The following is a 15,178-nucleotide window of genomic DNA, read 5'->3' on the forward strand; positions in this document are numbered from 1 at the left end:
TTATATGTATGCTATAACACTATTTTTTATGAACTAAAGTTTTTCTTGATAGAGTACTTTATCACACTTTTTACTATATATAACATGGTTTCCATTTTCCTCTCCTACTAGGTGAAATGCGGAATGATTTATACATCACTATAGAAAGGGGAGAATTTGAGAAAGGAGGAAAGAGTGTGGCCAGAAATGTGGAAGTTACGATGTTCATTGTAGAGAGTAGCGGCCAGACCTTGAAGGTACGTTAATGCTGGATTCTTTGTGGTAAAACAATTCCACATCCTTGCTTTGGGTTCATCTTTAATGAGATCAGTTAATTTCTGATTTGCAGTATTTCCAATCTTATTTTTCTTTTCCACCCCTGTGTAGTTTTTTTTTTTAATTATGAAAATGCCTTTCAGAAAAGAAAGTAGGAAAAAAAAAGGCTTTTACAGTTTGTTTGTGTCAGCAATGTCCTCCTAACAGCTACTCCTTAAATGCAGCATTTTTATGCCATTTCATTTTTCCCCTTTCATCTTTCATAGTTTTGAAGATGCATACTTTTGCTTTTGGCAATTGGTAAAACAAAACAAAAATCATAGGTCATCCTATGTATTTTCATTTTAACCAAAATAGGGCATGAGGATTAAGCTCTTACTAATTGGGGTTATAATATCAGGTTCCTTTATGGAAGAAGTGTTTCATGTGAGCCCGGGGCTTAGTGAGTTTTACAGGGAGTCACAGAACAGGCTTTTGGCTGTAGCAGGTTGAGAATTTTATCATGTAGTTGACTCCAAATTGGGCACACAGTTGCCCATCTCACTCAAGTCACTGAGGTCCACCCTTAGCCGAGTAGACCCTGGGAGACCAGCCTCAGGATGAAACAGACACAGCCTGTCAGCAGAAGCAAGTGTAGAAACAGGCCTGTAAAGAACTGGGGAGGTAATTTCACCTGAAGTGCTATTTGGGGAGCAGGTAGATACAGCAGAGCAATTGTTCTGCTCCTCCCCACATCATCTTGAAATGAAGCTGTCTTTAACCTGCATTTTTCCTTTATTAGGATTTTATCTCCTTTGGCTCTGGAGAGCCACCAGCTAGCGAGTACCACTCCTTTGTGCTTTATCATAACAACAGTCCCAGGTGGTCTGAGCTACTGAAACTTCCTATCCCTGTGGATAAATTCAGGGGAGCGCACATCCGCTTCGAGTTCCGGCATTGTTCCAGTAAGTGTTTGGCAGGATTGTCTCCGTGGCTTTGTTGTGCTGGGTAGTCTGCTAACTGAGCTGAAACAACAGTGTGGGCTAATCTGTAGAAAGTGTGTGACAAACCAGAGACCTCCACAAGAGAGAAACGAAGGTGAGTGAAGTCCTGGGAGGTGAATGGGCTCACTTCTCGAAGAACCAATGACCTCTGTGGAAACATAGATGCAAGAGGGGAAAGAAACAGAATACCTATGGAAATCTACAGGGTTCTTCTTAAGTTGGTCACTTTCATAAAACCCAGTTCATCACTCTCACAGTCTGGAAAGACTCGATAGAAAGAGAAGATGCAGCAGTAAAGACCTGACTGGCTCAGGTGGTTTTAGGCAGTCCTAACCCATCTGCTGTCTCTCCAGCCAAGAGCTGATCCAGCTCTCAGACAGCTCAGGGGTACCCTCGGGGACTTTCCTAGGCAAGTGAAGTCACTAGAAAAGCCTCTGATTGGCTCCAATTCATATTGATTTGCATATATCTACATCACCGTGCATTCTCAAACAGTATTCAAATGAGGATCAAGTAATGTCAACTCAAACAGGTCTTAGAGATGATGTGAAGTAATTTCCCCATTTTATAGATCTAAAAAACGCAAGACACAGACGTTACAGGATGTATTCATGTGGACATTACTTATCCATAAAGTTATCATTTCCTGTTGTCTCTATTTTAATTCTTTTGCATTCATTACCACCCTCTGAAGCCCCCACTCCCTGCCTCCACGAGCCCCCAGTCCAGGGATCTTCTGGTTTTCCCTGTGCCCCAGAAGTGTGCACTTCTGGTAGTGTACATTGTGACCAGAGAAGGTTCTGGTGAATCTTGCTTCAAGAGCAGTATAATAATCAAGAGAGGGACTTCCCTGGTGGCACAGTGGTTAAGAATCCACCGGCCAATGCAGGGGACGTGGGTTCAAACCCTGGTCCGGAAAGATCCCACATGCCGTGGAGCAACTAAGCCTGTGCGCCACAACTACTGAAACCTGTACGCCTAGAGCCCATGCTCCGCAACAAGAGAAGCCACTGCAATGAGAAACCCACGCACCGCAACAAAGAGTAGCCCCCTCTTGCTGCAACTAGAGAAAGCCCGTGTGCGGCAACAAAGACCCAACACAGCCATAAATAAATAAATAGATAGACAGATAGATAAATAAATAAATAAAATCAAGAGGTAGAGAAGAATCACATTATTGGGGAAGCAGCCAGCAGGCTCCTCTCCAGTCTGAAAGGAATGGAGGCATTGCCAGTAGATATGCGGTGACCTCGCCTGAGTGCTATGTAACTCGCCCAAGATTCAGGGAGAGGAGAAGAACTTTGTCTTGTTGTTGGGACTTTGGAATGTTTTGAAATTAGCTCAGAAGCTCCACAAGTTATGCTTTTGTGGATGTTTCAGAATATAGGGAGATGGCTAGCAGGGTCTTACCATTCTTCCAAATTCCTAGAAGAGTTTCATGGGTAGGATTTAAAGTGAGAAAAAAAAAAGGACTTTCCATGGTGCCATACCATTCCTTCCACCAATCTTCGTTATAAATTCTCACTTAGGCCTAATATGAGCTTTGAGCTTTAAGGAAGAAAAAGAGGAAAATAAAAGTGAAATGGGAGAAAAAGAACATTTGGAGAAAGTTACTATAACTCAGAACATGGAAACTGGACTAAAGGTGATTTTCAGTAGAACCTGTTAGATCTCTGCCATCTTGTCCTTGTACTTCAAACATTGTCCACAGGGTTTTGTTTTGTTTTGTTTTTAATGTTCATTGTTAAAATTCAGAAGAAACAGCAACCCGTAAAGAAGAAAGAAAATCCCTACAAATAATCAGTGTAGTCATTTTATCACATGAACTTCCAAGTGTTCTTTGTGTGTACATGTATTTATTTTAAAATATTTGTTCATGAAACAAATATTTATTAAATACCTGCTGTATGTCAACCATTTTACTGGGCATTGAAAATACATCAGTGAACACAACAAAATACCTCCTCTCAGATCTTTCACTCTAGAGAGGGAAGACAGACAACACTTGAGCAAATAAATCTATAATATATCAAGTAGTGTTAAATACAGTGAAGAAGACTAAACTGGAGTTAGGTGCTAGAACGCAGTGGTGCTATGTTGCTGTTTTACATAGGGCAGTCAGGATAGACATCTCTGATAAAGAGGTGTGTCAACAACAACATAAAAGAAGTGAAGTATCTGGGGAAAAAATATTTCAGGCATCTGGATATCTGGGGAATCTGGGGAAAAAATATTTCAGGCATATAGAACAGTAAGTATAAAACACTTGAGGTTGAAACATGGTTGGCATGAAACATGGTTGGCACTGTCAAGGAATAACAAGGAGGCCAGAATGAGCAAGTGAGAGAGTTTGGAGGTGAGAACCAGAGAGGTAGCAGGGGAGCCAGATCCCCTATTGTCTTTTAGGTCATGGGAAGGACTTTGGACTTTATTTGGAGTGAGAAGAGGCATTAGAGGCTTTAGTTTGAAGATAAGTCTGGCTGCTATATGGATGATAGATTGTAGGTGGGCCAGATGGGAACAGGCCATTTAGGAGGCTTACGCAGTCCTCAAAGTAAGGGATTTAAATGGTTTGATTCTTGTCTACAGATTTATTGACAGATTGGATGTGAAAGAAGGAGAAAATTCAAGGTTGACCCCAAGATTTTGGCCTCATTATGAAGTGGTCATTTAATGAAGTGGGGAAGACAACAGGAAGAATCTGTTTGGAGAGCAAAAATCAAACATTCCATTTTAAATATGTTAAGGCTGAGATGTCTATTAGACATTCAACGTATCAAGTAGGCAGTTGAATGAGATCCAAGCTGAAGACTTACACTTGACAATGAGAACATGTAGTTCAGTGGTGTGCTGTAAATATTTAACCAGCATTCAGGGTGATGGAGAGGGGAGGGGAAGCCCTAAATTATAGCATTTGCTGATTCCATGGGGTAAATACTCCCACCATGGTCAATTTCAAGCCAACATGACGTCACTGATCTTGGAGTTGGGGAAAGATGTACACTGACAGCTCTTGTGAGCCAGTACAGGCCAGCTCCAGCACATCACAGGTGTCGAAGATTTTCAAAGCCATGAGACTGGTGAGATGTCTAAGTAAGTTTAGATAGCAAGGGAAGTCCAAGGATGGATCCCTGGGGCACTGACACCTTTAGATTTGGGGAGAATATCAAGTAGCCATTATGTGGATTAAGAAGGAATAGCCAGTGAGGTTGAAGGAGAATCGAGGAAGAATAGAATCCAGGAGACTAAATGAAGAAAGTTTTTCAAGAGGGAATTGATCAGATGTGTCAGGTGCCAGTGATAAATAAGATAAGGACAGAGAAATTATCACCTGATTTGGCATCATGGAGGTCACTGAACCTGACAAGTTGTTCTAGTGGATTTGTGGTGTTGAAAGCCTGGCTGGAGTGAGTCAAAGAATAAGCTGGAGAAAAGGAAGGGCAGGCAGTGAGTATAGACAAATCTTTTGAGAAACTTTGCTATGAAGACTACAGGTGAGCAGAGAAATGGGTTAGTAGCTATAAAAATAAGTGGGTCACCAGAAGTTGGTTTTTTGGTGGTGTTCTTTTTTAAGATGGAGCATTTAAAGCATGTTTGTTAGAGAGAAATCATTCAGTAGAGAGGAGAAACTGATGTAGTAGAGTGGGGACAGCTGTAGGAGCAGTGTCCTTGAGTTGGGGAAGGAGCAGGGGACCCGGTGCGCAAGGTTAAGAATTCTCCTTGGGTAAGAGCAGTTTAGACCTAGTACAGGAAGACAGATGCAGGTGGGTAATAGGTGGATGCTAGGGCATGTGGGCATTCTCTCTACATGAGCTGAAAGTGAGGGAAGTGTCAAGGTATTGGAGGGTTGAGAGGAGAAGAGACTGGATGAAATTATTTTCTGGAAAAGTAGAAGAGTGGGTTTATTAGGTAAATGTAGGAAGTTTGCCTGTCCCGGGGCGCTTTTGTGGTTAGTGCACATTAAATAAACTTAGATTAGTGTAGGCATGGAATGACCCACAAATTGGATTTTACAAGGGTGCAGTGTTATTAGTGGAAGTGTGGAGGGGGGAGGGGTTGAGGGTATTTTCAAGGAAGTGATTAGAAATGATGGACCACAGAAATGGGAAGTTGGAGTGGAGGGGATGGAGGGATGGGTCAATAAGCTGGGGGTCCCAGGGGGCAGAATTGTTGGAGTTGAGGTACAAGAAAGAATGAATTGAAAAGTTAGGAGATAGAATCCATGAACTCAGGGTTTTTATTAGTAAAAGGGGACCGTGTTATGCATGTTATACATAACAGTCCATTCAGTTTATTAATCCTGATCTAATAGCTCAGGACAAAAGGCCATGCACTTCAAACTTTGTTTGGTATTTATTTTTATTTTATAGCAGAAGGCAAATTTGGGGAAACTGTTGCTTTGTTCCTTATCTTTGCTAATTTTATGCATCTTGGATTCTTTTTATCTTTCTGAATTGAATACCAAAAACCACACCAAAATGACAGTCAAATCAACTTAGAAAATTATTTGTAAATAAGTCTTCCCTAAATCATAAGTTCCATACCCAGCATGCTCATTGACATAGAAATCTCTTCCCAGAGATCTTTGCTGTGACTTTTGTTTAACTTTAAAGAGTACTGCTATTTCCCCAATTTACCTCTGGGGTTGAAATCAATGATTTAAAAAGAAGAACCGTTGCTATAATCACATTTTCAGGGATGTCCTCGTGCTAGGGGCCTAAGCTAGCCAGCCAGAATTACTACTCTCTGTGCAGGGTTCCATGTCCCTGTGGTTAAATGCCAGAAGCAGTGTGTTTGTTGCTAGAGCCTCTTGTCTAATCCTCAGGATCACCATATCTGACACCTCTAGTGAGGGTCTTACTGCATCCCAAAGCTGGACTTCTCTATCAAGTATAACCTCTACTTACGCACTTGTGTGGGAGAGAATAACCGTCCAGCCCATAATGGCTGCCAGCCCTGCAACTCTTCCCTCCACGTCTAAATACAAGGAGAGGGTCCAGTTGAACAAACCAGGTTCTTTCCATGCTTTCTCCATTTTTGGAGAAAAGGAAGGTGTGTGGAAAGAACTGCAGTGGTACTGAAGAGATCTAGAACAGGTTACCTGACATTGTAAGATCTCAATTTCCTTCTCTATAAACAATTGCCAATGACCCTTGACATTTCTAGCTGTTGTAATTCACAATTAGGCATCTGAAAACCTCATTGCCTCATTTCTGACTTCCAGAATACTACTGCAGTAAGCTCTTATCAAACTATAGAATGCTGTTTATGTCTTTCAGCACGTCTTATTCCAAGGAGGTGGCTTCTGTAGGGCTCTGTGTTTGCTCATGTGGCTGTAGGGAGAGTTCTGTCATGGACCAAAGCAGAGCTGAGAACCTCCCTTTCCAGGGGGAGTAAGCAAAATACTGCATTTCACATTCATTCATTCACTCGTTCATTTGTTTACTGTACATTTACTGAGAACCTACTATGTTCTTGGCATTCTTTGAGAGACCAAGCGTAGATTAACTTAATTAGACAAGAATCCTGCTCTCCATGGTGCTTGTGTTCAGGAGTGGAGGGTAGGTTGTGAGGAGAAGAAACAGGAAATCCACAAATTTAAAAAAAAAAAAAAACAACACCATAATTTCAGATAGTGAATCCCATGAAGCAAATTAGTCAAGGAGTGTAACTTGCAGATTATAAGGCAGGAATATGGGGTTAGAGGGTGGCTACTGTACATAGAGGTCCCATCATAAAAGCTGCTCTTCATTGTGTAAAAGGAGCTGGCGTGTGTGTGTGTGTCGGGTAGTATATTTCTTGATGATGACGCATCGTCACAGTCTATGTATCTGAACACGGTTGTATAAGCATACACTTAAATAATTGACTGATTTTTACAGGGAATTATACTCAGTATCTTGTAATAACCTATAAGGGAAAAGAATCTGAAAAAATATATATATATGACAATCACTTTGCCGTACACCTGAAACTAACACAACATTGTAAATCAACTATACTTCAATTAATTCAAAAAAATTGACTAATTTTTTTTCCCCTACAGCAAAGGAGAAAGGAGAGAAGAAGTTGTTTGGCTTCTCCTTTGTCCCCCTGATGCAGGAAGATGGTAGGACTCTTCCAGATGGCACTCACGAGCTCATTGTGCATAAGGTAACATCAGTCAGATGCTGGGGGCAGCTGTGAAAAACAGGGCTGAATTATTAGCTCACTGTCTTATCCTCACTGTGGAAAAGAGAAAAGAATGACTGCAAAGATACTCTTCTGGAAGATTGCTGACAGGGAGAGTGTCTTTTGAGAATATTGTCTCTATATTCTGTCATATTCTAACACCTATTTTAAAGATGATTTATTTTTTCATCTTAATTGAAGTGTAGGTATTTGGGTAAGTCTATAGGGTGACGTTAAAGTCCTTTCCCTTGCTGTAATAGGATTAGATAAACCTTACAAATAAATTTTTAAATTTCCCAATACCTGCTTTCTTATCTGAAGATCTGTACACCCCCAGAAGCAAATTTAGCAAGGTCAGCTTTCATTTTTCTTGTCTGCTGCTCTCACTAAGCAAGCAGAGAAATGGCTGTTCTTTGTCATGACAACTTTAGTGGTTGTTAGTTTCTATTTTTTGCATCAAGAATTGTCATTAAAAACATTTGGAATAAAGGATACTATAGGAGGCAACAAAAAGAAAACTCACAAAACAAGAGATCCTTAGAAGTTATCAGAGAATACCAGTAATAATGAAGTATAGAATAAAAACACTAGCAACTATGAAAGAGAGAATGGAAGTACATGATCTTCTCCAAAATATTTCTCCTTTGCGTTTCTCCATTTCTGTAAGCACAGGCTATTCCAAGCTCTTGTGAACTCTCACCTGGGCTAACTAGTCCTGCCGACCTGCACCTTATCTCCCTCTAGTCCATTTTCCAGCCAGCCAGGGCCACCCATCTAAGGTGCAGATCTCACCAGGCCCCTTTCTGATATAAACCCACTGAAAAGCTCCCCATTGCCAAGAGGGAAAATTGCAGGCTCTTAGCATGTGTCAGGCTGCCTCTTCCCTATTGCTTCACCTCTCACCACTTCCGGTCGTCTACCTGATGCCATAGCCACATCCAGCTCTTTCTGGTTCCTCACCTCCTGCCTGCTGGTTCCCCCTGCTCCACCTGGCACTCCTGGCACACCTGCCTCCCCCTGTCTCCCCGCAGCTGACACCTCCTCATCCACAGAGGCACACCTTGGCCAGAACCTTTATTCGGGAGAACGATCCCCGTGCCCCAGCCCCCTACTCCCTGGATTTCCAGCTGGCTGAGTGCGCTCCCACGATTTCCCTGGATATCTGCACACACCTCTTACCATTGTCCTCATTACATTGTCCCATGATTGTCTGGTGATCCCTTGACTTAACTCTGGTAGATATATGAGCCCTTCAGGAGCAACAGCTGTGTCAGAGGGGTTCTGGTATGCGGTAGATGCGCGGTGAAGATACACTGAATGAATGAAGATTACAAACAAAAACTTTCTTTACCTTTGGATTATCGCTAGTAAAATCAGTGTCCCTGCACAACACACCTGGCAATTTTTGTTTGTGTATGTATATGTATGTGTATATTTCTTGAATCGTTTATTTTCTAACTGTTCAACACATTGACTACAAACTGCAGGGCAGGCCCTCTTCTAGTGACTGGGAATATAGTGGCAAACAAAACAGTTAAAGTCCCTCCATTTCTGATACGTACATGCTCTAGACTTCAAAAGTGACTTAAAGGAGCTCACAGTGTTAAAATACAAAGAAAAAATATTTTAAAACAGAGTAACCACTAAAGCAAACAGAGGAGCTAAATGCACTAGACACCTGAGAATCTATTTATATCACCTTTAGGCCTGAGGCCCCTTTATGTGATATGGGTAACATGACAGCCAATGTCTTCAGCTACAGTTTTCCAAAAGACATTAATGGTACCTGATATGAATGTTTGTGATCTTGCCTCTGCATACCATTAAATCTTCACACAGAAAAGGCAAGAGCTAAGGTTATCATTACCTTCCTAATAATATTTAGAAGAATAAATCACTTCTTTATGGCATTTCACCATGTGGGCTCTCTCACCTGTGGGTCAGAGGGTGTTTTTTGGGCAGGTGCTAAGTTTCCAGTCAAGTTCAGGTTGACTTCCTCTAAACTAGTATGAATAACACCAAGATTCTTACTTGCTAATTAGAGATACCCATATACTTAAAATGCCAGGAGGACAAGTAGCAGAGCTTCCTTCTCCATGTGAGCATTTAGGTGTCCAACTGGTATTGATTCCCAGACAATTTTACTCCATTACCAGGGGCCTGTCCTGGTGCCTTTGGCAGAACCATTTTTCTCAGAAGTAGAGCTTTGAATCATCTCAAGCCCTTCCACAAATTTTCACTGAATACCTAGAATTACAATCCATAAAGCATTATGAAAATTTATTTGAGCATCAACAATTTAAACGGCAGGTGTTCCCAATGATCTTTCTCCATCACAAAGGAGGCTGAGGATGGTATCTGTAGATCATCTAATTTGAGGCAGACCTACATTGTGTAGATCCATCAGGAAGCATTAGCTCCACAGAAAAACCCTAAGTAGCTGAGTTGTCTTATGATTAGGGTTATTGTTGCTTAAAGAGGTATGGAATACCTGCCAAGCATAACATCTTATGTTTTTCGTCTAGTTGATGCCATGGTTTTCTTTTTCATAGCACTGAGCCAAGAAGTTCAGTTTCAGCTTAAGGCCACTTGCAGGTTATGATTATAAAACCATATTATGAGCATAATGCTTATCCTTCCTCTGCCATGGCAGGAAGGAGCACAGCCTCCTGACGATTGCAGCCTGGAGTTTATTAATTAAAGAAAAATTGAACGAAAAAAACAAAGAAAGTTAGGGAGACGAGTGGATTTCAAATTACTGGGTAAAAAAAATAGCCCATTTAATAAGTGGTGTTGAGATGACCACAGTGGGTGTTAGAGGGAAAAATAAAGAGCTGGATCACTACCTTGCTTCTTATACCAAAGCAATTTCCAGATTATATGTAAAAAATAAAACTGTAAGAGCCTACATACTATGAGTAAACATTTTTAGAAAGTTTAGGTAAAGAGGGCCTTTCTAGTGATGCCTCTCAAATGTTACAAATCAGGTACAAAAAAATGTGTGACTTTGGCTAAATAAAGTTTAAAACCTTTTTATTGATAAAATCATCATAATCAAGGCTAAAAGACACATGATAAACTGAAACATGGTTGCAACACAGCTTACAAAGGGGGACTATTCCCAGTTTACCAAAAGTTATCACAAATAAGTAAAAAAAAAAGAAAAAATTCGCTAAATGCTACAAACAAGCTATTCAAAAATAATAAATGCAAGAATATAAAATAAATATATGAATAATCAAAGAAATATAAGTTAAATAAAGAATGAGAAATCTTTTGGCCTATTAGGTTGGTAAAGACTTTTAAAACTGAGAATTGGCAAAGAAGATTAAAGGGAAACAAACACTCTCTTGCATTCATAGAGGGAAATGTGAATAGTATTGTCTTTTTGGAGGACAGTTCGGCAATACAATATTTTAAATGTGTATATCCTTTGGCTCAGCCATTCCACATCTTGGTATTTATTGGGAGAAGATAATCAGATACGGTAAGCAAACATGATTCAATGATGATCAATACAGATTCCTTAAAATATGGAAAAACTTGAAAGTAATCTAAATTACCAATAACATAGGTCTGGTTAGATACATGAGTTAGTTATATCCATATAATGAATGAAATACTACATACTTATTGAAATAATGTCTAGTGAAAAATTTTATGTGCATAGAAAAATTTTTATAATATATTGATAAACAGCATTTTATATATGCATACATTTAGTGTAAGACCATTTTTATAAAATTATTTAACTGCATGTCCACATATATATATGTGCATAGCAATGCTTGGAAAGATGTCCTAAAATATTAACAACGACTTTATTTTTACATTTCTTTCTGTTTTTTCTTCCTTTTCAGTGGTTCACATGAAAGTTTTCTGTTTTTTTTTTTTACATCTTTATTGGAGTATAATTGCTTTACAATGGTGTGTTAGTTTCTGCTGTATAACAAAGTGAATCAGCTATACGTATACATACATCCCCATACCTCCTCCTCTTGCATCTCCCTCCCAGCCTCCCTATCCCACCCCTCTAGGTGGACACAAAGCACCGAGCTGATCTCCCTGTGCTATGCGGCTGCTTCCCACTAGCTATCTATTTTACGTTTGGTAGTGTATATATGTCCATACCACTCTCTCACTTCATCCCAGCTTACCCTTCCCCCTCCACGTGTCCTCAAGTCCAATTCTATGTCTGTGTCTTTATTCCTGTCCTGCCCCTAGGTTCTTCAGAACCATTTTTCTTTTTTTTAGATTCCATATATATGTGTTAGCATACAGTATTTGTTTTTCTCTTTCTGACTTACTCCACTCTGTATGACAGTCTTTAGGTCCATCCACCTCTTTACAAATAACTCAATTTCATTCCTTTTTATGGCTGAGTAATATTCCATTCTATACATGTGCCACATCTTCTTTATCCATTCATCTGTTGATGGACACTTAGGTTGCTTCCATGTCCTGACTATTGTAAATAGAGCTGCAATGAAGGTTGTGGTACATGACTCTTTTTGAATTATGGTTTTCTCAGAGTATATGCCCAGTAGTGGGATTGCTGGGTCATATGGTAGCTCTGTTTTTAGTTTTTTAAGGAACCTCCATACTGTTCTCCATAGTGGATGTATCAGTTTACATTCCCACCAACAGAGCAAGAGGGTTCCCTTTTCTCCACACTCTCTCCAGCATTTATTGTTTATAGATTTTTTGATGATGGTCATTCTGACTGGTGTGAGGTGATACCTCATTGTAATTTTGATTTGCATTTCTCTAATAATTAAGAAATAATGTGTTTCTTGGCAATCTGTATATCTTCTTTGGAGAAATGTCTATTTAGGTTCTCTGCCCATTTTTGGACTGGGTTGTTTGTTTTTTTGATATTGATCTGCATGAGCTGCTAGTATATTTTGGAGATTAATCTTTTGTCAGTTGCTTCATTTGCAAATATTTTCTTCCATTCTGAGGGTTATCTTTTCATCTTGAATTTCTTCCTGGTTCAGTCTCAGAAGGTTTTGCCTTTCTAAGAATTTGTCCATTTCTTCCAGGTTGTCCATTTTATTGGCATATAGTTGCTTGTAGTAATCTCTCTTGATCCTTTGTATTTCTGTGGTGTCAGTTGTTACTTCTCCTTTTTCCTTTCTAATTCTATTGGTTTGAGTCTTCTCCCTTTTTTCTTGATGAGTCTGGCTAATGGTTTATCAATTTTGTTTATCTTCTCAAAGAACCAGCTTTTGGTTTTACTGATCTTTGCTATTGTTTCCTTCATTTCTTTTTCATTTATTTCTGTTGTGATCTTTATGATTTCTTTCCTTCTGCTAACTTTGGGCGTTTTTTGTTCTTCTTTCTCCTATTGCTTTAGTTGTAAGGTTAGGTTGTTTATTTGAGATGTTTCTTGTTTCTTGAGGTAGGACTGTATTGCTATAAACGGCCCTCTTTGAACTGCTTTTACTGCATCCCATAGGTTTTGGGTCATCGTGTTTTCATTGTCATTTGTTTCTAGGTATTTTTTGATTTCCTCTTTGATTTCTTCAGTGATCTCTTGGTTATTTAGTACTGTATTATTTCCGCCATGTGTTTGTATTTTTTACAGCACTTTTCCTGTAATTGATATCTAGCCTCATAGCATTGTGGTCAGAAAAGATACTTGATATGACTTCAATTTTCTTAAATTTACCAAGGCTTGATTTGTGACCCAAGCTAGATCATAGCTTGGGTCACAAATCAAGAATGTTCCATGAGTACTTGAGAAAAAAGTGCATTCTGTTGTTTTGGATGGAATGTCCTATAACTATCAATTAAGTCCATGTTTTTTAATGTGTCATTTAAAGCTGTGTTTCCTTATTTATTTTCATTTTGGTTGATCTGTCCATTGGTGAAAGTGGGGTATTAAAGTTCTCTACTATTATTGTGTTACTGTTTATTTTCCCTTTTATCATTGTTAGCATTTGCCTTGTGTATTGAGATGCTCCTGTATTGGGTGCATAAATATTTACAATTTTTATATCTTCTTCTTTGATTGATCCCTTGGTCATTATGTAGTGTTCTTCTTTGTCTCTTGTAATAGTCTTTATTTAAAAATTTTTTTTTCTCATATGAGACCTGCTACTCCAGCTTTCTTTTGATTTGCATTTGCATGGAATATCATTTTCCATCCCCTTACATTCAGCCTGTATGTGTCCCTAGGTCTGAAGTGGGTCACTTGCAGACAGCATGTGTATGGGTCTTGTTTTTGTATCCATTCAGCCAGTCTTTGTCTTTTGGTTGGAGCATTTAATCCATGTACATTTAGGGTAGTTATTGATATGTATGTTCCTATTACCATTTTCTTAATTGTTTGGGGTTTGTTATTGTAAGTCTTTCCCTTCTCTTGTGTTTCCTGACTAGAGAAATTCCTTTAGCTTTTGTTGTAAAGCTTGTTTGGTTGTGCTGAATTCTCTTAGCTTTTGCTTATCTCTAAAGGTTTTAATTTCTCCATCAAGTCTGAATGAGATCCTTACTGGGTAGAGTAATCTTGGTTGTAGGTTTTTTCCTTTCATCACTTTAAATATGTCCTGCCACTCCCTTCAGGCTTGCAGACTTTCTCTGAAAGATCAGCTGTTAACCTTCTGGGGATTCCCTTGTATAACTGTTGCTTTTCACTTGCTCCTTTTAATATTTTTTCTTTGTATTTAATTTTTGATAGTTTGATTAATATGTGTATTGGGGTGTTTCTCCTTGGATTTATCCTATATGGGACTCTCTGCTCTTCCTGGACTTGATTGAATATTTCCTTACCCATATTAGGGAAGTTTTCAACTATAATCTCTTCAAGTATTTTCTCAGTCCCTTTTTATCCCTCTACTTCTTCTGGTACCCCTATAATTCAAATGTTGGTGCATTTAATGTTGTGTCAGAGGTCTCTGAGATTGTCCCCAATTCTTTTCATTCTCTTTTGTTTATTCTGCTCTGCAGTAGTTATTTCCACTATTTTGTCTTCCAGGTCACTTATCCGTTCTTCTGCCTCCATTATTCTGCTGTTGATTCCTTCTAGAGAATTTTAATTTCATTTATTGTGTTGTTCATCATTGTTTGTTTGCCCTTTAGTTCTTCTAGGTCCTTGTTAAACGTTTCTTGTATTTTCTCCATTCTCTGTCCAAGACTTTGTATCATCTTTACTATCATTACTCTGAATTCTTTGTTAGGTAGACTGCCTATTTCCTCTTCATTTGTTTGGTCTGGTGGATTTTTACCTTGCTTCTTCATCTGCTGTGTATTTCTCTGTCTTCTCATTTTGTTTAACATACTGTGTTTGGGGTCTTCGTTTCACAGGCTGCAGGTTCGTAGTTCCCGTTTTTTTTGGTGTCTGCTCCCAGTGGTTAAGGTTGGTTCAGTGGGTTGTGTAGGCTTCTTGGTGGAGGGGAGTGGTGCCTGTGTTCAGGTGTATAAGGCTCGGTCTTGTCTTTTTGGTGGGCAGGACCATACCTGGTGGTGTGTTTTGGGGTGTCTCTGAACTCATTATGATTTTAGGCAGCCTCTCTACTAATGGGTGGTTTTGTGTTCCTGTCTTGCTAGTTGTTTGGCATAGGGTGTCCAGCCCTGTAGCTTGGTGGTCGTTGACTGGAACTGGGTCTTAGTGTTGAGACAGAGATCTCTGGGAGAGCTCTCGCCGATTGATATAATGTGGGGCCGAGTATTAAAAATAAAAAGGTAATAAAAAAAGGAGAAAGAACGAAAAAAGCAGCGAAACCAAAAAACAAATCCTCCAATGATAACAAGTGCTAAAAACTATACTA

At 39.3% G+C, this 15,178-nt stretch overlaps 1 protein-coding gene across 1 annotated transcript in view; it reads left to right on the top strand.

Moving 5' to 3' along the window:
* Positions 1-15,178, top strand: part of DOCK4 (dedicator of cytokinesis 4) — a 474,863-nt gene that overhangs the window by 304,490 nt on the left and 155,195 nt on the right. Inside the window, exons 14-16 of the mRNA XM_024757836.1 lie at positions 112-236; positions 1,037-1,199; positions 7,285-7,391. Coding sequence (XP_024613604.1) covers positions 112-236; positions 1,037-1,199; positions 7,285-7,391 — 395 coding nt within the window. The remainder of the gene's footprint in view (positions 1-111; positions 237-1,036; positions 1,200-7,284; positions 7,392-15,178) is intronic.

This window comes from Neophocaena asiaeorientalis, unplaced genomic scaffold, assembly GCF_003031525.2.
Source record: "Neophocaena asiaeorientalis asiaeorientalis breed wild unplaced genomic scaffold, Neophocaena_asiaeorientalis_V1.1 scaffold116, whole genome shotgun sequence".
Lineage (NCBI taxonomy): Eukaryota > Metazoa > Chordata > Mammalia > Artiodactyla > Phocoenidae > Neophocaena > Neophocaena asiaeorientalis.